The sequence below is a fragment of the Diprion similis genome, chromosome 7 (genome assembly GCF_021155765.1).
Source record: "Diprion similis isolate iyDipSimi1 chromosome 7, iyDipSimi1.1, whole genome shotgun sequence".
Taxonomy (NCBI): Eukaryota; Metazoa; Arthropoda; class Insecta; order Hymenoptera; family Diprionidae; genus Diprion; species Diprion similis.
In genome coordinates, this window is record NC_060111.1 from 7,375,100 (window position 1) to 7,400,838 (window position 25,739).

At 32.2% G+C, this 25,739-nt stretch overlaps 1 protein-coding gene across 6 annotated transcripts in view; it reads right to left on the reverse strand.

Annotated features, from left to right (window-relative positions):
• Positions 1-25,739, reverse strand: part of LOC124408100 (acetylcholine receptor subunit alpha-like) — a 132,694-nt gene that overhangs the window by 22,084 nt on the left and 84,871 nt on the right. For all 6 annotated transcript variants that reach the window (XM_046884795.1, XM_046884793.1, XM_046884794.1 and 3 more), the window contains 2 exons: positions 11,394-11,509; positions 6,467-6,635 (listed from right to left, as the gene is read on the reverse strand). In XM_046884795.1, coding sequence (XP_046740751.1) covers positions 6,467-6,635; positions 11,394-11,509 — 285 coding nt within the window. The remainder of the gene's footprint in view (positions 1-6,466; positions 6,636-11,393; positions 11,510-25,739) is intronic.

The following is a 25,739-nucleotide window of genomic DNA, read 5'->3' on the forward strand; positions in this document are numbered from 1 at the left end:
GTAAGATCAGAAAACGTAACGATCGCAATACTAACTTTCAAGAATGCGAAAAATTCGTTAAATAAACTAAAAAAAATTTGCAAATTTTAAAGTGTGTGAAGAGCCAACGTATAGAATTGTCAAAATGAATATAAATATTGTAGGTTGAAACATTGAATTGCCAGAATTATGACCATTTCTTATTTTGATTTTTTGTGTACTTCACCTTTGTACATTTTCAAATTTTCTGTACAAAATTCTGTAAAGTAGATTTTCGCCTTTATATTGAATATTCGATATTTTAACTTTTATATTTTCTAATCCCTTTAAATTTTCACTCCATCCAGTCATTGACACAGTGATTATTGACTAAAATACAGATATTTTTTCATAAAAATCTAAAAACTCGATACGTTTATTTTCAGATCAATTGTTGTATGATCTAACGAGGTGTAGTACATACTTAAAAACGTTTGTAGTACTAATAATGTTATTCACAGCGCTGGTATCGTTAGTTGCACCGCACCTGATGGCTGGCAACACCATCAAACATCTGCGCGCGCAGATGCGCGCGCATATTTCCGTTGTAACGAACGAAACCAGCGCTGTGAGTGGCGCTATCGGTACTACGAACCTTGTACACGAATCTGTTACACTCGTGAGACATGTTTTTTTCCCTAACATTACTTACTGGATACCAAAAATCGGCGATCTTCACTTTTTTACATCTGTCAGATCGCAACACTACAAATTAAAAACGTCATTTCAAAACGCAATAAGTACTCATCTCGTTCAAATAACGCAAATTGGATTTAACTGAAATCCGGCATCGATGTGGCTCGCGAAGATTCGTCGTAACAACGGCATCATTGACGTGAAGTAGTATTATCCTGAAAGGGCAACGCGATAAGCTGGATTAGCAATTCCCAGGTAATTCCGCGATCGTTGCTCCAACACCCTCTCCCCCCAACCCAACCCCCTGCTCTCTCATTCCTCTCTCACTCTCTCTGTATAATCGAATCTCACTCGAGGTCGACGAACCCGTACAAATCATCCGAGTAATTGCGTCAATTATTTTTCTCCACCCTTAATATCAAGTTTGCGTGTCGATCGGCCAATCCTTGAATTCCGAAACATAATCAGAGGCAGACTTATTTTCTTGACAAAGTTTTGGAATTCGTAGAGTCAAATTTTTTTCACCCGTTTCGTACCAGTGATCCAAAGAAATAAATAATACATTAATAATTAAATGATATGATATTGCTTCTCAATTTTTTATGCAAACTTTGATAGCGATTCTGTTCTCAGGAAATCGTTGAGCGAAAATTTTTTCAGTACTTTTACAATTGTTAAGCTATATTTAGGTATTTCTCTCCGCATTAATAGGCGAATTTATCCACTCGGTAATGCAGATTTTGTATAAAATAATAATCTATAAAAGTCGTAACTTGTCCAATAAGTTGAGTCAACTTTTTTTATTTGAAGCGGTAAATTCAATCGAAGTTTTATATTTTTTCTACATAGTTTTCTTTCCATGTTTCTTTCTTTTTTTTTATTGATAAAAAATTATTTCACTTTTCAAGGCTTTCAACCTTTCAGCAAGCGCCGTTTATTTCACAGTGAATATCTCAAATTGATATAGAAATGAAAATATTCATATTAAGTCAAAGGAGTCTGCGTGGACGCTTAGTTTTTCAATGACACGACGTTACGCGTGGAATAATATGATCAACTATGGGAATCCCGTAGGGAGAATTAGTCTCACGGTCGATTAGTCGACCCTCTATATCCCCGGATCGGATTGGATCGGCGGGGTGTGATTACAGCCATGGTACTGAAAGTGTCCCTGGGCGAGATTAAAACCTTGTGGCGCGTAATAGCGGCCTGTAAATATAGCTAATCACTTCGACATTCCAACCATCGACAGTTCTACCTGGCAAAAAGTTATTAGAGAGCAGAGAAAAAGGAGCACGCCACTTTACCAATTCAACAGCTGAAAAGTTTCGCGTACTCTGTAATAAAAAATAGATCAAGATAGACATAAATAGATAGATACACAGAGAGATAGATGGGTGGACCAATATATAGAGAGAAAAAGAGAGAGAAGAAGCTGAAACTCACAATAAACTTGTGGCATATGGTGGGATGGCCAGAAACGGTCACAAGTAACAGATTTCCGCGGAATTTTGATTTCAGCGCGTTCCCTCTGTAGAGGGGTAGGGGGGCAAAACGGGGTACTCGAGGAAATATTTATTTTTCGAGGACAATAAAAATGATTTTCTAATTTTGGGGAAAAAAGAAAGAGTTTTTTTTTTTTTTAATTATTCAAAATTCCAAACAGTGCTCGATAATGTTTATAGAAGTTATTTTTGAATGTCTAAAAAACATTTTGAGAAACAACATTTTTCAAACAACAAAAATTTGGTAGACGGTTTGATTCTATACCAAACATACCACGGATCAAGTCCGTCTCATCAAACACGGCTGAGTGTTAAAAATGGTAAAAAAAAAAAAAAACTAGGCGATATAAAATTAAAATTTTATGAAAAAAATTTGTTTTCTAAAATGTTTTATAAATATTAAAAATTTACATGGATTTGTGACGTATATGATGTATGATTCAATAAATCCCGATAATTATTCAAGAAAATATTTGTAAAGACAATCATGACAAGAACAAGAAAAAAAAAAAACATGTTTCGGCAAAAAGATCCATCTTGTGAAACTTGTTAAGGGGTTATACAAAATAATCATTCTTACCGATAAAAAAGATTAAAGTAAATTGCTTTGCGGATGCGTATTTCCTTGTTATTAATCCGAGGGCCGCCTTTATGTGTGTCAGAGAAATTGATGTGTATTTGGCAATACGTCATCCTCCACCCTCAATAAGTATTTCTTCAAAAGGGGCGCGGAAAATCCCTCAGAGTTATCCCATGGATAAGACCGGTTATTGTCAGGCGAGGATGTTTTTCATTGTGTGTTCTCGAATATATTTTGCCACGAAAATATCCACATTCTTGCAGAATTTGCGAAAAAATTGGTGGACCGCCTTTAATAACCGGTGCAAAAATAATCCGAGACAAGAAGAACCCATGGAAAATTTTTTTTTTTTTTTTTTTTTGTTTGTAGAAAATTCTAGCTGTTTCGAAAAGATGTAAGAAAAAAAATTAGTGCTTTTCAAAGTACGGGCCAAGTCTTAGAGATCAAGGAGTGTACTCAGGTCCAAATGTGCCGGAATGCCCCATATACAAGCTCGGAATCTATTAATGCAAAGTTTTAAATTCTTCATAAAAACGAAATATCTTAGTCCAAAGATAGAGAGCGAAAAATCTTTGAAAAAACATTTTCCACCGCTAGATGATAAAATCCGTTCTAAAAAGGTTAAGGGCGCGGTTAATCATTCTGTTGAGACGAAGTTCAGGTTGATCAGTAAGCGGTTCGGGCCAATTGAAAGGCCAGATTTCCCTTCTAATTTCGTGTTCCAACTTCATTATTCCAACGGCGTACCTCCGATAGAACGAGTATAAGGTACACAAGGGTGAAAGGGGGGAGAAAATGGTGGAAGCAAAATGCGAGGTCCGCGATAAAATTTATCGCGAGGTGCTGCGCGTGGTTTGTCAGGAATTAAGAACCGCCCCCAGCCAGCTCTGCTGCAGCCCTTGGGCCACGCTTACGTGCGTCTTCCACCCCCTGGAAAATATTACCACCCTCTCTTCATAACTCGAAAAGTTATAAACGGTGATTAAACTGTACCACCTGCAGAAAGCGGGGCACGAAATCGGATGGTAATTGGAATCGGTGCACTGAGGGCGCGACGAGAGGAGATAAATTGTGCCCTGCAACTGCAAAAGTTGCACCGAAGATCTGGCAGCGTGTTTTGAATCAGGCTAGCCACAAATTTTTGAGAAAAAAAACTCCATCACATTTCAACGATTTTCCTGGCATTTTTCCAGTTCTAGTGAGTTACTAAAGCTGATCTGTATTCGGTTCAAATTCAAGTCGAATTGAGAAGAAACAAACAAAAATAATAATCAGGCTGGCCGCAAATTTTTGAGGAAAAAAACTCCATCAAATTTCAACGATTTTCCTGGCATTTTTCCAGTTCCAGTGAGTTACTAAAACTACTCTGTATTCGGTTCAAATTCAAGTCGAATTGAGAAAAAACAAACAAAAATAATAATCAGGCTGACCGCAAATTTTTGAGGAAAAAAACTCCATCAAATTTCAACGATTTTCCTGGCATTTTTCCAGTTCCAGTGAGTTACTAAAACTACTCTGTATTCGGTTCAAATTCAAGTCGAATTGAGAAAAAACAAACAAAAATAATAATCAGGCTGGCCGCAAATTTTTGAGGAAAAAAACTCCATCAAATTTCAACGATTTTCCTGGCATTTTTCCAGTTCCAGTGAGTTACTAAAACTACTCTGTATTCGGTTCAAATTCAGGTCGAATTGAGAAAAAACAAACAAAAATAATAATCAGGCTGGCCGCAAATTTTTTAGGAAAAAAACTCCATCACATTTCAACGATTTTCCTGACGTCTTTCCGGTTCTAGTAAGTAATTAAAACTATTCTGTATCGGTTCAAATTCAAGTTGAATTGAAAACAAGAATTTAATAGTAAAAAAAGGGAGTTTAAGCCAATTCTTTAAAACCATAAATTTTTCACGTCAATAAATCATTTTTAATTACTATAATAAAAAACTGATATTTTAATGTGAACTAAGGATTCAAAATTTCGTTCACCAATTTTTCTCATCCAACGATACAGATTTAGAAAACCCTCAGTTTCACGAGTTTGTCAAAAAGTCACATATATATGCAAGGGATTTCGAGAGTAGGCGGGTGATTCGCTTGCTTGTAAGTAGGGAACGAAACTCGAAACTCGATAGATCCACAGCAGCATCGCCGAATTATCTCCTTTCCAAATTGAGCGTCGACTAAACTCCCCTGCACTAATCGATTTTCCCTACTTCGTTGCACTTCCCCGTTTATATTTTTACCAGCCCGGTTTCGTAAGGACGATCTCGGTGGTTAAATTTAACCCCGGGGTCATGTGTGAATATTTATCAATTCTCTCCTGCAACCCCTAGGCTCTCGGCTTTTCCCAACCCCAAAAATGCATCCCTTGAAACTGCGTTCGACGGTGATTCATGCGGCTACGAATCCGCCTCTTCGCTACGACACGCGTTATTCAATTCCTATCGGCTGTTGCGGCACAATTGATTGCCGAAATTTAATTTTGACGCTCGTTCTGCTCGCCGCGAAAAATAAAAGTTTTCGTATTTCCACGCTGCCTATATATGTAGAGCAGTCCAGCTGACTTCCACCTACGTACACTCCTTGACCTCTCGGACTTGGCCCGTAATTTTTTACATCATTCTTCTCACTTTGAAAAACACTAACTTTTTTCAGATTTTTTCCACACGGTTCGAATCTTGTACAATTTTTCAAAATCATCTTAGGGGCCATTCATTAATTACGTAAGGGTCCCCAGGGGGTTAAGAGAATCTTTGCATGCCCTTATCTTGAGGAGAGGGGGGTGAAACCCATTCTTACGTAATATTTTACAAGTCGAAATTTATTATTAAAAATCTATTTCTATTTCAGATGCTGAATGATTTTCTTCATTCCATAATGTGCACTTCGATTTACATATTATCTTACAAATTTTTATTGTTTATTAAAATTTTAAAATCTTAAATATGTTCATTTTCATCCATTTTAAATGTCATAAATAATAATTATATCATAGTGAATTCTTCCTGCGTATTAATTTTATTTTAAGCATTTGGAAAATAAAAAATGATTCTTGTGTTATTCGTTTAAAGATTGTTTTACCGATTTATGTTTGTTCACTTTAAGATTATTTAAAAACTTACTTTTAATTATAATAATAATATTCCAAAGACTGGATAGTTATCTAATAATATAAAGATAATCTATATCTGATAGCAATAGTGAAGTATAACCTAAATTATCTGCTAAAAAATAAAAATCTTTGACTTACGTCAAACTGTGAGTTTTAGTCTAACTGATCCTTTTCTAACAACGTTTTATTATTCAAAAAAACGAGATCGAATCTTACGTAAGAAAAGGGAGGGGGGGTTCGAGAAATCTTATATATTCTCACATGGGGGTAGGGGGGGAGGGGTAAAATCGTAAAAATCATCCTTACGTAATTAATGAATGGCCCCTTATTGATCTAAAGTTCTGAATAATCATATGTCAAATATAAATTTTTTTGACCTTATTATTATTTAATAATGAACCATAATTGTTCGTATAAAAACTAAACATTTTACTCTGATTTTATGCGTTATTTTCTGAAGGGTCCCACTTCGCCCCACCCTCCCCTACATAAATATAAATTTTCGCTCGTGTTTTTGCGTCTGTTTGCAAAATCTTATACTCAAAACGTAAGATTGCAGTTAATTTAGCTGCAGTTTTCACGAACAGCGCGGATGAAAATTTGAGTAAAAACTCACCTTTTCGCCGCTGTCGCTCGGCAGGTAGAAAGTTAGAACGGTGAGAAAAGATATTCCCATGCAGGGAATAATGATGTTTACGGTGTAGAAGAGGGTTTTGCGTCGCATCGTTATGTTGAAAGTGATGTCCAGGTAGGGCTCGTCGCAGCAGGTGTAAAACTTTTCGTTCCTGCAGTACAAGAAGAAGAGGCGGAATGAGGTATACATATACATACATATATACATATACATTATTATGATAATAAAAAGTGAAAATCGCAGCTGACGTACGTACAAAAAAACTCGAATAATATGTCACAATAAATAAATCGTAGGTTAAAAAAAAAAAAATAAAAATAATGAATTATCAATTATAATTGCGAAAGTTGATTTACGAAGCGAAATTAAATGAAATATTAATATTATCGTATGAATTTTTGTAGTAAATAAAATGCAACAACATTTCACAGAGAGAAAAGAAAGTTTTATTGTAACCACCGTTGTGAACAAGTTTTTTTTTTTTTTCCGGACGATATTTCGTTAACGATTTTCACGGATTTCAATGATTTTCGTTTCGATCGACGCGGTTGTTTCAAACTTTGAATTGATCAGAATTTGGCTTTGATTCAAGGTGTTTTCAATTATTCGAATATTTAAGTAACAAAATTCTCAAAAATGGAATGAAAATGATGATATCTTGAGAACAGGTGAATGGATTCGAAGAAAAATTGAAACTGTAAGGTTTTTTGGCACTGATCACGAATCTAAAGTCAGATTTGCAAAATTCAAATTTCGCGGATTCGATATACTGAAAAAAAAAAAACTGAAAACATTTGGATTTTGATCAAACTTGCCCCTCAAGGGTTTGTTGGGTGACTGATTAGAAATATGAAGTCAGATTTGCCAAATCTAAAATGGCAAATCCAATATAATGGAAAAAAATCTAAAAATATTCAAATTTTGATACAAATTAGTAGGCAGAGATATTTTGGGTCACCGACAACGTATCGATGGTCAGAATGAGAAAATTCGCAAAAAATCAATCAATTTAAAATTTCAATAAAAGAATAAATCAAAATTTATAAAAAGTAAAAAATATCAGAGCTTTTGAATCTTTAATCAAGAATCCAAGCTTGCGTAATTATAAGCTCGAATTGGTTATTAATATCGTTTAGTTATATCACTTGTTTTTCACCACGTTCTCCATATTTTGGATACTTTTTTTCATTCTGATCAAAAGTTACCGTCAATATAAGATTGTCGAACTTTTATTTCGACACTTTTTCGACCTGACTGTGCTTTCTGCAAGCTACGAAGAGGCGACTCTTCACTTACTCGCGAATTTCGTAACGGAACAACCCCGAGGGGCATCGAAGGGAAGTTTTTTCGCCAGACCTTCGTTAGCTCGGTTCAACCCTTGGCGAGCAAAGCGCTGGACCCCATCTGTTCCTGCAGGACTCCCAACGACCCTTGTCAAAAGATAGGCAGCCAGCCACCGTTCGGGGATCGACCAATTCGCAATCGCCACGCCTAACCTGCATCGTAACCCGATTGCGGTCTGGTCTTTGGCAAATATCGGCGAGAATCTCGAAGGCAAACAAGAAACTCTGGTTTGATTAATAATAACTGACAGAGCCGCGAATTCAGGCCTCTTTGTTAGGTTATTCGAAAGGGCGTCCAAAGTTTCCCTTTCAAATTTTAAACGTGGTTGAAACTGAATTAAATTATACGTTATTGCTAATTTCCGTTCGCGAATTATTTAACAACCCTTAAAGTCGATTGGAATATAAATTTTTTTGTTGAAATATGTAATTTATTCAGATCATTGTTACTGATTATTTAAACATTTGAGAATAAAAACAATAGTACTATCAACTATATAAATATTGAATAATTAAAGATAGCAAGGTTAGTAAAAAATAAATTATCAAATATTGCACGAATTAATAATATATTAGCCATCAATAACTGAATATCGAATCAATTAAAAATATTTAACATTGACTATTGAATATTGAAATAATTAGTAACTTTTCTATCTTTAATTATTCAATATCTAGATAATTGATAGTGCTATTGTTTTAATTCTTAAATATTTAAATAATCAGTAACAATGATTTGGATAAATAATTTATTTAAAAAAAAAAAATTTATTTAATACTTTATAAGAAACATAAAATAAATACTAAAAAAATTTGGATTTTGCCCATCTCTGCCCTTAAATTTCACCTCGACTTTCCACAGTTTCTATTTATCGAGAGCCTTCGTACTTTGTGAATGAAATTCAACGCTAAGTTTGCTGTTGCTTCTGTGATTACAAATACGAGTGAACTGAAACTCTGTTTGCTGGTATTGCATGAATTCAAGAAGAAGAATATTGCTCCACTCCTTGGGTACTAAACCAGTGAAATCAGGAGTTTTCAAAGTAATTAGCCCGAGCTTAATAACGAACAAATCTCAATTCAGATACTCTCAACTCTAAACTCTTTGTGTGTAATGTCTTCTTTGTTATTACAAGTCGATAATCGGACAAAACTGCGGTAGACGATGGCACTGAAAGAAAATCTTCGCAAGAACTTTTCCACTATCATATCGGGTGACGCGAGTTTCGGGCAAATTAACGATCCAGAAATTTATCCTCTCTAACTCGGGACTTTTCAGAAGTGCAGCGTTGCAGAATTTTCTTCGATTCAATCTGAACGAATTGGTAAAAAATAATGAAAACCTGCAGATAGTATTAAATATTGTTTGAAAAACGCTCCGACAAATATTTAAAAATGTAAATCCGATTAAGATGTCGCGAAAAAAAAATTAGCGCAACAATTTGCCGCGTAAGAATTTTTGTAACTGGTCTGAATAAATTTTTACTTATTTTTTATTTATTTTTTTTTTCATTTATTTATTTTTTTTTTTTTTGAGTGCGTTTCACCTGTTTCAAAAATCTGAAGAAAAAAATCATACCTACATATTCTTAGGGTGAGAAAATCCGTACAAAGTTATTTTTTTAATGGCGACGAGTAGTTCCTTGTTTTTAAAATGTCGAAAGTTTAAAAAATTTCAAAACCCTATGAAAATTAGAATTCAGCGTAAAAATATTTTTCAATAAAACTAATTATTGGGGCTTAGGTAACCCGAAAATTTGAAAGAAAAAATGTATCCATCATAAAAATTGACAGAAAAGATGATGAAAAAAGTGAAAAACGTTTTTTTTTCTAATGGTATTATCATTTTCTTTTCTTTTCTTTTTTTTTTTTTTTTTTTTTTTTGCGTTTTGAATTACTTTATTTTTTCTTCACTCTTTCACAGGTGAGCGAAAAAAAAAAAAAATTACGAGTTTCCTTCCGAAAACGCGGAGATGAAAGAAAAAAGAAAAGAAAAAAAGAAGAAAAAGAAGAAGAAACTACAGAGTCAGCATTTAAAATCTTCGACGCTATCGTATCACTAACTTTATGGTATAATTTATTGTATGTCAGAAGTTCGGAAGGTTTTCCATCCGGTTTCGCGTTGCACTGGATGGTTTGTTTATTTATTATTTTTATTTTTTTTTTTTGTTAACGCCCTACCTTTTCCACTCAAGATCGAGGAAAAATATGGAAAGAGTAATTCGCGGTCGGGCGGATTTTCCTTCATTCGAAATGGAATCCCGCGAAAAGGATGTCAAACAGTTACTTAGATCCCTGAGGTCTGAGAGGACTCGCGGGAGAAAAGCGACGCCCGGAGCCGCAGCATCAATACGAATGTTATTGCACGCTGGACCACTTCGAGCAAGTGCCTGCCAGGCAGCAACGCGTCGTTTATTCACCGGGAAAGGACCCTCTTCTCGTCGTCCTGCCGCCTTATCCACCTCTGCCTAGGATCCTCAGCTTCTACGCTCTGTATATTCAACCTTCTATGTTATAGATAGATATAGATATATGTTTTATTCATGCCCCACGTGCTTGAAAGATGATACTTCGAAACGCATTATATCGAGGAGCTTTTGACGGGACGTCGATGCGATAACCGGTATATGAAAAATTTAAACGATATTGTTCGCGCCGATGAATTACCGATTTTTTAAGGGGCTGTCTGCCCTGCTCGATTTTTTATAAACTTTGTTGTAATTATCTTCAGATATGAAAGTATTTTTAGAAAACACTTTTCAGAATAATATTATTGGGCCTTATGAGATAAACGACGTCACTCGCGATTCAGTTGATTTTAGATTTATTACAAGAATACCTTTTTTTTTTTTTTTTTTTTTTTTATAATCGATTCCAGAAGCTACTTGACTTGACTTTTTCGGTGATTTTTGGTATTTAGAAACGTAGAATTCACGAATATAATTATCGTTATATTAGATTGGCTCGGGGTTTTATGCTATTGTAGTTTCGTATTCGACGTGACTCAATGTTTATGGGCGAAAATCTCCCGATCGGTTAGAGTTAGGAAAATTCTATCTCAGCACTTATTTATAGAACGTGGGATTTCTTACAGGAATCAGTATTTAGATAGTTTATAAGTCGAGCCGTTGAGGAGAAAAAAAAAATCCAAAAATTTCTTTTACATGTTATTTAAACGGAAAATGGAAAAAATCAATATTAAAAACTCAAATTTGGCTGAGATGTTCTATTTGAGATACTCTACCGGAATTTTGATGGGCGTTTGAAAAACAAATTATTTTTTTGGAACACCCTAATTACCCCCCCCCCCCTCTCGACGAAATCTGTCGTGAATTCCTTTACACGATGGAAACAATAAAGTTTTATATTTTCTATATCTTCTTCACTTTTGTCTAAAGTAAAGTACCCAAGTATAACCAAAGCTATTGACAGAATTTTTTTTTTATAAACTTTAGATATTAGATAAAGAAATGAAATTATTAATCTAAAAAATTTCTTTTCTTAGTCATGTATAAAAATGTCGATAAAATAAAAAAACAAATATTTAGTATGAAATTAATACTCACCTGACCGCCGGAACCTCGAGTATATCCCATTCAACAGACATGTAGAATTCGGAGAGATCGACGCCAACCTCGACGACGTTGCTTCCAGACTTTTCATCCATGTGCCTGAGGTCCACCTGGGATTTGAGTGAATTCGACGATCAGATAATCAATCGCGTCAATGATTTCGTTTCGAGTTTCGGTTTTAAGTGTTTAAGAAAAACAATGAGTGTTACAATTGTGTAAAAAAACGGAAGGTTGTTCGGATGAATTGAAATATGCTCTTAGTCAAAACTACACTGATTGTGAGTGAGAAATATTTCATCTGTTACGATTAACGGAGTTACAATTCGAACAAAAGATCAAACGTTCTTGAAACTGCAAGAAAAAATGCTCATGGCAAACATTAAATCTGTTTGTTTATTTTTCCAAGCTTATTATTTACATAAAAAAAAAAAGAATTTAAGAGTACGAATAAGGATAATAAAAATTCATAGTAAACCGCGTGAGAATTTATCTTTATGCAGTTATAAAACTGGACATTTTCATTTTCTCTAACCGTAACTGGAAATTTTTCTCCATTTAGGATGATCGCGATATAACCGAGATTATTGCATGTGTATTGATATGTAAGTATATATATATATATATATATATGTAAATATCAGGGCAGACCAAAAAAAAGACTTTCTTTCTTGTTATTCACCATGAAAATATCCATTTTCCATTTCCCGTTTAATTGAGACAGGAAAATTTATTTTTTCTAAATGCAGAATTTTATAACTCAACAATGGGTTGGCGTATCGTAAAGAGAGATACATATTTTTGTAGGAAATTGAACGATTTACAAAAAAGGTCTCCTACGATTTTGTCCGTAAATCTACTGATTTAAAAGTTGATAAAAATATAAATTTAGTACAATAGTTTACGCTAACAACTTATTTCTTGTTAAGTAATAGGAAATTTCGGGGAAATTTCGACGTTTCAGTAAAGAAAAATAACACGAACTTCGAGAAATTTTTTTTTTTTTTTTTTTTTTCTCAATTTTTCAACCATTACTTCATAGTGAAAATGAAAGAAAAAAAAAAAAAAAAAATAGCGAAACTTGAATTTCGACTAATTTTTAACCTTAAATAACTTTTGAACCAGTTGATTTACGAAAAAATTGCTGGAAACTTTTTTTGCAGATCGTTCAATTTCCTACAAAAATATATATTGCCCTTTGCGATACGCTTATCCGTTGTTGAGTAATAAAATTGCAAAATGAAAAATTTCCTGCGTTATTTAAACCGGAAATGGAAAATCGCAAACAAGCACCTCTTAATATTAATATTAGGAGCTGAAACTTTGACAGAATTTTTTTTCCTTCATCCTGAGAGATATTTTCACGGTGACTAACGACAGAAAATAGTCATTTTTTTTACCCAAATCTAATATATATATATAATATATACACATACATATATATGCACATATAGATATGAGAATGAATGGAAAGCTGGTTCAATGATTATGATCCGATTGTAAATAGCGTGCAATATCCGCGGTTTCAAATTCAAATCACCGATCTAATCTTACTCTGACCATTGATATTTACAACGTTGGTATATATATATATTAGACTGTATCAAAAAAATTGACTATTTTTTTTTTTTAATTGTATACTGAAAATATTGTTCAGCATGACGAAAAAGAAATACCATAAAAATTTCAGATTTTAATATTGATATTTAGATGTGCCTCATCGCAATTTTCTACTTTCCATAAGAATAACATGGCAAAAATGGTTCTTGCTCCTTGCAATTTTTATAACTAGATAACGACCCGTCGTATAGAAAATTCATAAACATGTTTTTGTAGGAAATTGAACGTTCTAGAAAAAAGGTCTCTTGTCATTTTACGATAAATCTACTCCTTCAAAAGTTATTTGAGGTCCTTTGCTGATGTTTGACCTCAAATAACTTTTGAAGGAGTAGATTTATCGTAAAATGACAAGAGACCTTTTTTCTAGAACGTTCAATTTCCTACAAAAACATGTTTATGAATTTTCTATACGACGGGTCGTTATCTAGTTATAAAAATTGCAAGGAGCAAGAACCATTTTTGCCATGTTATTCTTATGGAAAGTAGAAAATCGCGATGAGGCACATCTAAATATCAATATTAAAATCTGAAATTTTTATGGTATTTCTTTTTCGTATCTTGAACAATATTTTCAGTATACCATTAAAAAAAAAAAAAATAGTCAATTTTTTTTATACAGTCTAATATATATAGTCATTCATTCACCGATGCATGTATTTATGATAGTTCAGTGTGGAGATAAGCTTGAGGAAGGTGGTGGTTGTTTGTTTTTGTTTTTTTTTTTGTTGTTGTCTTCGTTTCTCTCTACTGCACCCCTGTCTGTGCACTTAATACTTATATTTTACGCGATAACAAGGGGATGCCACATAAAGTATTGATTTGACCGAACGACGGAGGCGGACCTGATGGATCAGGAGACCAGAAACTGCGAAGAGCGAAAAAGAAACCCCGCTTCGCGAAGTTGAATTAATTATACGAAACGTAATATGCAAATAACAATTCGCGAAACGATAACAGCAACAACAATACAGGGGGAAAAAAAATTGTACGAAATTGATCATCGTTTTTAAAATCGTTCCAGTATAATAATAATAATAATAATAATAATAATAAAAATAATCACAAAAATAGCAATAATAATAACAATTAGTGATATTTGTCAATTTTCATTTTTTATTTTCTTTTTATAGGTACCACGCGTAATTATTACGTAGTGAACTTATTTTATGCATATATATATATATATATATATATATATATATATGCATGTACGTATATCCACAGTTGAATAAGCGATAAATACATGCATTCGAGTGCGATTTTTACCGTTTTCTATAGATTTTCTCTCACGTGTAATGTGTATATGTGTGTGTGTGTGTGTGTGTGTGTGTGTGTTTGCATTTGTGGATGTTTATGCAAAGCATAAAGTACACATTACATCGTATAATGTAACAAAAACTGTATAGCACACATATATAAAGTATTCAAGTCAACAGGCAATACATTTCATTTAATGTAATTATAGATATTATATTTAAAGCACATATTTTGTTATCAAGCAAGATAATAATCTATAAGAAAAAAAAAATACCTGTATGACACATATTACATATATATTATATCAGCTACAACGATATCTTTGCGTGTTTGTTGGTTGTTTTTTTTTTTTTTTTTTTTTTTTTTTACCTCTAAACACTCATTTCACAAAGTTGTGTGTAACACAGATTACAAGCGATTCTCACGATATACAATGTTGGCGCACCTGAAATCTCGAATAAGAGTTAAAAAAAAAATTAAATTAAGCAGCAGCAGCTAAAGTAAAAATGCGTGAAACGAAAAAGAAATAATACGTATTCTGAGTTATATATGTATATATATACATATATTAGGGTGGCGCAAAAAACCGACTGTTTTTTTTTTTTTTCGAGCCTCGTGTGACAAAACGTTAGTTTTTGATGTTTTAAGAGCCCACTCCGAAAGAGAGTTCAAAAAAAAATTTTTAAGAGGTCGCTCCACATTTCTTAAAACGTCAAGAAATCGTCAAAAATCGATTGTTTTTTTTCTCGTTACGGTATAATTTTATAGAAAAAAAAAAAATAAATAAATAAGTTTCCGAAAGTTTCAGTTCAAAATTTGAATTTTGAAAGGTTGCTCATAATTTTTTTCCAATTTTTTCGTGCATTTCTTTACATCTTTTCGAGCGACCTTTTAATACTCATATTAAAATTGCATTAATTTTTTTTCTTCAATTTAGTAAGAAAGAATCGATAACAATACACCACGACACGAATTAAAAATCAAACAAAATACTCAAAATACAATTTTTTTAATTCAATTTATCGACGATTTTTGACATTTTTTAAAATTTCGAGCGACCTCTTAAAATTTTTTTTTTTTGAGCTGTCCTTTGGAGTCGGCTCTTAAAACATCAAAAACTAACAATTCGTCACACGAGACTAAAAAAAAAAAAAAAAACAGTCGGTTTTTTTGGCGCTACCCTAATATACATATATATTTTTTTTTTCATTCTTTATCGTATTCCGAATACGTTGGAAATTGGATTGCGGCGAAAAGGCAAAAAAAAAAAAAAAAAAACAACAAAAAACAAAAAGACAAAGGAAAAAAGAATACACCACACGGAAGAATAATAATAAGAAAAATTTTACTCTTCTCTCTTTTTATTTCTATATACCAATATATCCGACAATGTACCCAAAGGACGAATCGCTTTTCTTATATATATATATATAGGTATATATATATATACGTACGTGTGAGAAAGCTGTGACCGAGTTTTATTGCCAAGTACACATGTCTCAAGTGCGCGAGGATGCGGAAAAAGCCGGGTATATATTGACAAGGAGCCAAATTGAGTGAATATATATACTATACAGACTCGTCCATGGGTGGTCGCAGATGCATTGGCATCGCAGATATTCCCCGGGAAAATAAACCTCGGCAAACGTGCGAAATGCCAATTACAGATGAAAAAACTTTTCACCAAATTTCTTTCCTCGTTTTTCTATACCTTAGTTTTTTATTCCTCGATCGAACAATATGTGTCTATACGTATTACGGTTTTTTTTATCGCACGAGAAATTCGTGGAAAAAAAATTATTCATTTCAAAAACTTGAAAAAAAAAAAAATTCTATAACAACATTGCGCGTGTTAAAAAAATTTCTTCGGTCTTCTCTTGCGCTACTTTTTTTTTTGTCTTTCACTCCTGTTCATTTCACCACTGACCTTACATTTCTGTAATATAAAAAAAAAAAAAAAAAAAAAAAAAAACAAGTGAAAAAATATTTTTCAAAAAATTTTACGATATATTTGGATACTCTTCTTATTTTTCGACATTATACTAGATGAGATTCTCTTTACCGTAAACTGGGATCTTTTTGATAGTGAGAGAAAATAAAAAAAAAAAAAGACGCTAATTTCCCGATCAATGAAGGGGCGGTTTTTTTTTTTTTTTTTTTTCATTTCAACCGCTTACATTTTGCAAATCTTTAATGTTTCAAAAGGATTCTATAGTTCACGATACGGAGAATCTCGAATTAGACTCGATATTTATTCATGATAATCTTTGCATCAACTCATCAAAAGTATCTAAATACATCGTCAAAATTGAAAACTATTTGTTGACTTGGTGGTTTTTTTTTTTGTTTTTTTTTTATTCATTCATTTTTTTTATCTCATCATCAAGTCAGTTTCTTCACGAATCTTAATTAACGGTCATTACTTTCGGGAGAAATTCTTGAGAAATTTTGGGGTGAAAATTCTGCAGCTGTAACGAGATTGTAGCGAATCGTTTGATTTTGCCGAACTTTTTGCATCGCGGGTAACCGACTTCGTATCATTGTTATCATTATTACTTTTCACACCATCGCCTGAGTCGTTACGTCACATATATATATATATATATATATATATAATAGTACCAGAGGGTTGCATCGCGCAGCTTTTACTTCATAAAAATTTAAATTCACTTTTACCCCGGCACCACCTATTCAGCTTCGCTTTATTTATTTTCTTATCGATATCACTGGAGTACTTTTAAACGAGAAAAATATCGTTTATCGTGAAATGTCGATGCAAATTTAACGGTTCTCGGTTGATAGCCTGATTCGCGTCCACATTTTTACTTCAAACGTTCATTACTTGGCTCCTTTACGATTTTTTTTTCCCTTTCTTTTTTGTTTTTGATTTTTCGCACGATTATTACCGAAATAATCTAGTCTCTTATTTATATTACAGAAAGCTAAAAATATTTCTCGCGTGTATCTTCGTTAATATAACCGGTTTAAAGCGAAGAGAGAAAAAAAAAAAAAAAAAAAAAAAAAAAGGAAGAAGAAAAATTGATTAAAAAAAAAAAACAAATACGAAGCAGCTGCATCCCACTTTCTAATCATGATAGATTTTACTTATAATTATGACTCAGAATATATGTGTGAAAAAAAATTGGTGAATTTAAAAGATGGCGGCGTTTTCTCTGTTACCGTTCTTTTACACAAAAACGATCGTCGCGCCAACTGCAGGAGGGGTGGGGGCGAAAAATTTTTTAAAAAAGAAGAAAAAAAAAATGTTACGCAAGTATCCGATGACCTGAGGTAAACGATTCCTCGATTTCACTTGGAATGCCCCATATACATATATACATATATGTATATACACGGTGGCGTTATTCCGGGTTAATTAGAAATTATGTAAATCGTCAGTCATAATGGCGCGGGGCTGGTATGCACGCAGCATAAACCGAGGAGGGGTCGAAATGAGATCCTGAAATTTCGCGTCACGTTGAACCTGCAGCTTTGGATTACGCTGGTAACTCAGACCGGGAAAACTAACCCCGTGAGTCGAGTTCGCGATAACTATAATATCCGGTTTGTTGCCGGAAGCACGCTCGTCCTCTGATTATATTTCGCTTATATATCTCCTACGACGCTGTCAAAATGTTAATTTCAACTTTACACCGTTCGGGTTCGGGTAAAATTATTCCTCAAACAGGTAGCGAAATTCATTGTAGCACTTGTCTTTTCGAAATTGAATGTCCATCGAATTATTTCCACTTTGAAAATTCAACTTGTTTAATTTAATTTAATTTTTTTTGCCTTTTCTTTTATTTATTTTATTTTTTTTTTTTTTTCTCCAAAATTATTTTATATGTAACCCGTTTTCAAAAAGGGGTTACAAATAGTCGGTCGGTACGTCGAAAGAAATTTATTTTTCAAAAAACTCTTCAGTTTAGATGAAATAAAAATTTCTACACATATTATAGTAACTTTTTACTGTATTCTAAAATTTTTCATTTTTAAAAATAATTATCAGCTAATCTTCGGGAGCAGCATGATCGCGAAGCCGAATTAATCTGATTTGCTTCGGTGTTTTTGTCCGCAAAACTATTAGCTCTGCTTGGCTGATGGATCTATGGTGAAAAGTAGAAAAATGTAGTCACCTATGGCGAATTCAATTCCGTTGCCGCCTTGTTCGCAAATTGCAAATTTTAAAGTACACGCACAGAAAATTTCTTCTTACAAATAAAAAAATTTTAAAATACAGTCAAAAGTTACCGAAATATGTGTAAAAATTTTTGCTTCAATAAATCTAAAAAAAAAAAAAAAAAAAAAAAAAAGGATCTTCGCAAGAAAATTTCTTGAAAAATTGAAACCAGAGTCAAAGAACAAGCCAAGAATTTTTTCACACCTCGGGGATGTTTTTAAATTTCGAAAACCGACGCCAACTTTTCACTTTTTCACTTCGAGTTTCAATCAACGGCCGCCAACTTCGAGCCAAGGATTAATCCTTGAGGACAAAAAACTTCAATGGATGGTCAGCAATTTTTCAAACAACAAAATTTTTCTCGTTTCTTCTAAACGCATCATTCGAATCCGATTTCGAGAATTGCAATTTTTCGAAAAATGAGAGAGAGAGAGAAAAAAAAAAGACAAAAAAAGGAAAAACAAGTTTTTTCTGCCGCTTTGAGCCGGTCGGTTTCCCTGAAAATTGGGCAAATCGAGTGATAGAAATTCGGAAGGGTCGGATCGCGTGATACTCCGGCAAATCGTAAAGTGTTAATTTTCCAGCCCCTTTAAGAACCCTTCGCCTGGGGGTCATCGACCCTTCAGATTGTAAAAAACCGGGATACCTTGAGCGTATCCAATGCCAGAGGCGCGTGCAGGAATCAGATTACGGCAACAAACGCGAATGTTTGAAGAGGTTTTATGTAGACATAAAATTTCACGAATTCTCATTAAAAAGTATCTAGAATTTGTGAAAATTTTCTTTAGCAAACGCGGCCTAATGTTTTCCAAAATTTTTAATACCTGCAATAAAGATATAACTTTATGAAAAAACAAAATCAATTGTTTGACAAAAGTTAAAAATTAGCAGAATAGAATTTGTCGTCATTGGGAATTTTCTCGAGCTTTGTTTTTGTTTTCTTTCGATTTTGATTTCATCTTCGAATACTGAAGATAAAAATATTGTTTTTCAAAAATTTTTTCAATTCGCTTCGTGAGATTCTGACCATTTTCCTTTTGAATATAAATTTAAATATATAATATTATTTTAACGTTGAGACTGAAGTTTTTCAGTTATATTGCATTTACTAGGTTTGAAACAGATTGTAAAAATTGTAGAGTAACGTTGTGAAAAGAGAGAAGAGAAGAGGAAGAAGAAGAAGAAGAAAAAGAAAGACACTGAATCTTTTTTTTTTTTTCTTAAGTCATTGACATCGGATGAATATAGAAAATTGATTTGGAAGAGAGATTTTCGGTTATGAAATTATTTCAAAATTTGAATCGAATAAATGATTTCGTCCACGATTCGCGAAAATTTATAAAATACAGAAGAATCGTGAATTTGTCTATACGACGAGTTTAGAAACGAAAATAAGAATGTTTACAGTCGAATGAAACGGGCCTGCGTGTAAGAATACAAAGAAAGTGGAGAATTTTTCCAAGTGGAAAAATACAAACTTTACGCTTACAAGCCTGAATCTGACGACGACGACGACGACGATGCAACGAAGAAGAAGAAGAAGAAGAAGAAGAAGAAGCGCGAGTGCAGTACAAGAAAATTCTGTGACGCTTTCAGGATGTCAAAGCTGGAAGAGAAGCTGCGGATGCAGGACGCGCATGACACACATGCATATATATATATATATACATACATTATAACCATACGTTGAGAATAAGAGACAAGATTTCATGCCGGTGCATCGTGCAATAAAGCTGCATAGAGAGTGCACAAGGTGGAATAGGTCCTACGACACGGATGCGAGAAAAATATTCCGAGGAAACACGCCATGCAAAAGCTCTTTAAAAAACGAGAGATCAAACGGATGGAAAAGTGGGAGTATTTTGGAAATTTACGTCTCGATACACATGGAAGAATTGTTTTTTCTTTTTTTTTTCTTTCTTTCTTGCCCTGTTTTTTCACTGAATTTTGGTGTCTGACAAAGTTTAGAATTTACTGTGATAACAAATGTAATAATAGTATATAACATAATATAATCAAGATTTCATTAATAAATTCTTTCGGTATTCAAGCACCAAAATTCAGGACAACGGGAAGAAGAAAAAAAAAAAAAAAATTCTCACTTCGCTAAGCTGTGTAGTATTTTTTTTTTTTTTTTTTTTTTTTTTTTCATCAACTTTAGATATTGGAAAATAGGTGAAAACAAAAAATTGAGTTTTTCATCTAAATATTGCTTTTTTTTCAGTCATGTATGAAAATGTCGATAAAGTAAATATAACTGGAGCCAATTTTGAAAAACCTTAGTTTACTCCTAGGGTCCGTGACATGAAATCTTACCGAGACAACAAAACCACTGTTAACTAGTGTGATTGTTATTTAGTCTGTATCCTCTTCGTTAAGATTCTATCTTTTTTTTTACCCTGCATGGTTGTTTTTTTTTTTTTTTTTTTTTTCAACAAAATCTCATTTTCATTTCGAACGTTCGCGAATTGAATCGAGAAAAATTTATCGCGGAAGAGATGATGAAATTGCTAAGGATTGAACTGTCTTCAAATTTGAATCGAAATGGTTTTTGCGACCGATAAAAATTCCAATTGAAAAAAGAAAAAAAAAATATATATATATATATATATATTATATAAATAAAGCTGAATCTACGTAATTTTCAATGAAAAAAATCCCAATATAATTGACTAATATAACTGTCATCGTTTTATCGATGTGTAAATTTCCAAAATTCGCTCACTTCTTAAGTTTAGTTTCCTTGCAGTTAATTTTCTACTTATAATTATCAAACTTCAATCATATTCGAAAACAATGGTTAAATGCACAATTGGAAGCCTGATTAACAACTAATTAATTACCCTTAATTTATTGTTATTATTATTCATTTTATTCTTTTCGGATGGCTAATTTTTATTGAAGATGTTTCAGCAGTTGCAGTAAACGTGTATTTTTTTTTTTTTTTTCTTTTTTATCGATTCTTTCATTTTTTTCAAGCTACAATTAAAACCACCTATATGCAGATATTATTTTTATCTATAATTCGCTTTGACTTTGCGTTCAAAGAACGGAACAGATATATAGCAATTGTGATAAGTAAAAAAAAAATATGGGAAAATTGCGATTGAACAAGTAATCCTGCGATAGACTATCGATAAGTTTTTGGTTACAATGAATAATAACGAGCTGCAACATGAACAGAAAGCGTCTGTCAATAAAACAATTCGAATAACCTAAACTCAAAGTGTCGAAAAATTGGCTTATTTTCAATCCAGGGTGAATTTCGAGGCTGGATCTTACCCTCTTTAATTGGGGTTGAATTTTACTAATTTTTCACTCGATAAATTTGTAGTGAAATAAATATATATATATATATATATATATATTAGGGTGGCGCAAAAAAACTCACGATTTTTTTTTTTTTTTTGAGTCTCGTGTGACAAAATGTTAGTTTTTGATGTTTTAAGAGCCCACTTCAAAGGACAGTTCAAGAAAAAATTCTTAAGAGGTCGCTCTACATTTTTTAAAATGTCAGAAATCGTCAAAAATCGATTTTTTTTTTTAAATTTTTATTCTCGTTACGGTATAATTTTATAGACAAAAAAAAAAAAAAAATAAGTTTCCGAAAGTTTCAGTTTAAAATTTGAATTTTGAAAGGTCGCTAATAATTTTTTTTTCAATTTTTTGATGCATTTCTTTAGATCTTTTCGAGCGACCGTTTAATATTCATATTAAAATTTCATACATTTTTTTTCTTCAATTTAGTAAGAAAGAATCGATAACAATACACCACGACATGAATTAAAAATCAAACAAAATACTGAAAATATAATTTTTTTAATTAAATTTTTTGACGATTTTTTACATTTTAAAAAATTTGGAGCGACCTCTTAAAATTTTTTTTTTGAGCAGTCCTTTTGAGTGGGCTCTTAAAAGATGAAAAACTGACATTTTGTGACACGAGACTCAAAAAAAAAAAAAAAAAAAAAAAAAAAAAAAAAAAAAAAAAAAAAAAAAATAGTCGGTTTTTTTGTGCCGCCCTAATACACACATATATATATATATTTCTTTTTTTTCTAAACTTTTTCATAGGCAGACCGTCGCGGTGATTAAATTCCAAGTTGAAAAATTATCGAGAAATTAATTTTGCACCCCACCAGCATGACTGCAGAAACGACCGTTAAAACGTTTCTTGCTGATGATAGAATCTCTAATAAATTCAATTTAGTTCGTAATTTACATTTTAAACAATATCATTGCTTCCAGGTAAAAAAAATATTCAAAATTTCTTCAAAGTTTCACCATCTTTAAAATCATCTCGCAAGAATTCTATTTTTCTTTCAAAACATTTTCAGATTAGTTTCACGGATGAACTGATCTTTCATTTTTAGTACTTTCAACCAATCCGAAGAACTTCTTGTCGGCGATAATCAACGTTTGACGTTTCGAAAGATGCACAAATATTGTAAAATATTCATCGCTCTATGAAATATAATAATAATGTCCATGTTATAAACATAGTAATAATAATAATAATAATAATAATAATAATGATAAGTTAGGGGGTTACGGGAATGATTTCATCACCGAATTTCAATATGCATAAAAATTTTTAGCGTCAAATCTAGGCGTATTTTGTATTAGTATTTTGACTAATGTAACAGAGTCAGAAAAAAAAAAAAAAAAAAAAAAAACATTTTAAGTATTTAAAATTCGAACAAAACGATATGACAAGTCGTGTAAATAATTCGATTGTAAAAAAAAACTGGATCTTGGTTGAAAATTTCATTAATTTCACACGAAATAATCACGGGATGAAAAATTGAACAAATAAAGAGATTGAAAAATTTTCTTATCGTTTCGAATCGTTAATTTTTTTTATATCAATATTGCTCGTTATCCAGTGTTTTAGTTAGTGCGTTAAACTATTATTTTTCAACCACGTTAATAAGCATTACCCATGTTCAGAGATTTCGGGCTGCGCTTTGTTTAATTCTCCAGCACGTTCGGTGGATAAATTAGCAGCTGCTTTGTGTAATTTTCGGAAGCTTTCGCGAGTTTACACGCCATGTGTGAGCATAAGACCAACGTCTAATACACATGCGTAAATGGAGTGGAAAACCTACCCGGGGATCTGAGCAAATTGCGGATTACACAAAACCTGAGATATCAAACTTGCCTAAATCATCTGTTTAAACATCCGTTTACCCCGATTTCATTCGTCGTATTAATTAATACAAGCCAGGTGTTAAAATTATTATTTTATTAACTGATTATAATTATTAACTTATACGCAAGTCAAGTTAGGAAAACTACAACGGATGGACGATGTAAAACAAAAGTTTAAACAACGGGATCAAATTTTATCCGAACATTATCACATTTCACATTTCTAATCTTTGCTAAACAATTGATTTTACGTTTTATTCATGTGCGAATAAAAATATACTAAATATAAATATTATTTTTGTCAGTAAAAACAGATAAATAGAAAAGCATCAACGTCGCTAAGAATTTTCATAATGCGAAATTTATTCCTTTTTACAAGAAATTTCGTGCAATTTTAAAGAGAAATATTTATTTGAAAAAAATTTATGATTCGCGCGCTTTTACAGCTTGATTTTTATTTAACTTAGAGTAAACAATATAGGCAAGAAATTTATAATTTACATTATTTTCATTACGTAATATTTATTTGTTTATTGGTTATTCACGAAATTATTATATTTTTTTATAAAACTACGAAGATCTCGTTAAAAGTATAAAAATCGATGATAATGAAATTGTGAAAAATAGGCTTATTGTTAGATGCTTTGTTTCAAATAGTTTGAAATTTTATAAAGTCGTTTAATTTCACTTTACGACAACTTATTTCAGTCACAAATACTATTTTCTAAAAAAATAACTGGCACAGATTTGAGAAAAATAATAAAAAAACAAAAGCGTTTCAGTAAATTCGTAGAAAAAAAACAAAAAAACAAAAAAACAGTCTTTTGAATAGAATTGAAGTCTGTGTAAGATTTTCAAAATTTTTAAAGTAGCTTGAAATACAGTATCGATCTTCACGCATCGATCTTCGTACCTTTCGAATAAAAAAAAATTTGATGAATTCTCAACGTACGACAGTTACATAATAGAATTATTAGAAAGTATCGATTTTTGGCGAATCAACCTCTTCAAGGATTTAATAGAGAGTCTGCATAAGGAGAGAAAAGATTTCTAGAGATTGTCAGATCACTCTTTTTAGAGAACAGACAATAAACAACATTCATCTTGATTTACATACAACAATAATTATTTAATTATTACCGCGGTATGATTTATGATCGTTTATACGTATTATACGTGTGTATCACAATTTTATGTACATTTTTTAATAGGTATTTTAATGTTATGTGTATATATATAACATGTACAGCGTACGGAACGAAACACGCAACAAACGTATATAATATAGGGCATTCGAACTGAATTCGACCTCCGTACATTCCTTGGCCTCAGGGATTCGGCCCGCAATTTTTTATACGATTTTTATGACTTCGAAAAGCGCTAGTATCTTTTTTTACATTTTTTTCAACACGGTTCAAATTTTCTACAATTTTTCAAAACCATCTTATCGATCGACACAATTTTAAAATCTGAAGAAATTCTGAGATATTATGTGTCAGATGTAAAAATTTTCAAGCTTAGAGCCGGAGTGAAAAGATTTTTCCGAATAAAAAAAAAAAAAACTGTGAATGGTTGCCGAAAAATTTTCATATTTCACACTAGATTGTTGACAATTCTTTCAGATTTGTTTTCGCAACACATTTTTTTCCCTCTTCATTTTGCTGATAAAAAGTAAAATTTCAAATCGTAAAATGGTTGCGAAAAAACTTTTTTTTTTTTTTTTTTTCTTTTTACCAGAAAAAGCTTGAAAACAGTGAAAAAAAAAATCTCCCCCCTCCGGGTCTAAGCTTAAAAATGTTGATATCCGACACATGGATTTCCGGAATTTTTTCCGACTTTTAAATTGTGTCGATCATTAAGATGTTTTTGAAAAATTTTAGAAAATTCGAAACGCTTCGAAAAAAAATCTAAAAACAAAAATCAATGCTTATCAAACTGAAAACAATGATGTAAAAAATTGCGGGCCAAATTCGACAGGTCAAGGAGTGTACGTAGGTCAAAATGAGCTGGACTGCCCTATATACATACACACGCACGTGTATATATATATATATATATATATATATATATATATATATAAATATATACACACATAATTACCCAACAACGCCACACAACTCCAACAGCATCCTCAT